Consider the following 879-nt stretch of genomic DNA (forward strand, 5'->3'; position numbering starts at 1 on the left):
AATTTAGCTCGTGAATAATCATGTGGAATATTTGTTTTGATGGTCTGTAAAAAGGGGGTTTCTTCCCAGCTCTTATCCTTCAGCTTTAAGTAACTCGTTGTTCAGTATCTATTTGTATTTGTACTCCATGTTTCCCTACTACATAGAACTAAACAGATCTTAAGAAAGGCCAGTATTTGTTGCATCTTTCTTCGCGAGTTTAATAAGTCCATTATTTTGCAGAGGAAACCTCACCAGCCGAATAGTATGGAGCATCTTGATCGAGGTTGTCATTTTCGTCTTCACGGTCGTCCTTGCCATGATCGACTCCGCAGACTGGCCGGATGTCTTCTTCTGGATAACCATTGGCTCTGTCATCATCCTCAACAGTGAGTCGGAAAACTGAGTGTAGTGAGAATAATACGTGTGGTAGATATTTGTAATGGGGATGCGGAGGTTCTTTAAGGAGGCTGTGATTTCAGGTGTTCGAAATTCTTGTACAGCTGAAATCATGTGTGGTTAGCGCATTAGCAGACAAAAGAAAGGTTGTATATAGTTTACCGGAATATTTTGAACTGTTTTAATTTTATTTGATGTTAAAGTTAAAGCCTAGAATGTTGAGGCTTTTCTTAAATTCTCAAATATTTTGGACAAAATCAAGAAACTACAGAAAACTAAAAAGTGCTGAATGCCATCATACACATCTAATTATAGGTAATGAGGGAAGAGAGAGGGATGCAGCCTCCCCTTGGGCTTGGTCGCAGCATTTCTTCTCTTTTATTGTGGTCTCTTTTTTGATCTTCAATTAAAATGCTCAAAGGCGCTCAACTTTCTACTGAGCCTTTGTCTTCCCACACAGAATGGTTTGACACGTCTGTGCTCTGTGAGATTGTATTTAAT

The 879-nt window shown here is 39.0% G+C and overlaps 1 protein-coding gene across 1 annotated transcript in view; it reads left to right on the forward strand.

Moving 5' to 3' along the window:
* The window catches only part of LOC119593976 (equilibrative nucleoside transporter 1-like), a 248,852-nt gene that overhangs the window by 238,060 nt on the left and 9,913 nt on the right, over positions 1–879 (forward strand). Inside the window, exon 6 of the mRNA XM_037942997.1 lies at positions 222–368. Coding sequence (XP_037798925.1) covers positions 222–368 — 147 coding nt within the window. The remainder of the gene's footprint in view (positions 1–221; positions 369–879) is intronic.

This window comes from Penaeus monodon, chromosome 33, assembly GCF_015228065.2.
Source record: "Penaeus monodon isolate SGIC_2016 chromosome 33, NSTDA_Pmon_1, whole genome shotgun sequence".
In the NCBI taxonomy this organism is placed as follows: domain Eukaryota; kingdom Metazoa; phylum Arthropoda; class Malacostraca; order Decapoda; family Penaeidae; genus Penaeus; species Penaeus monodon.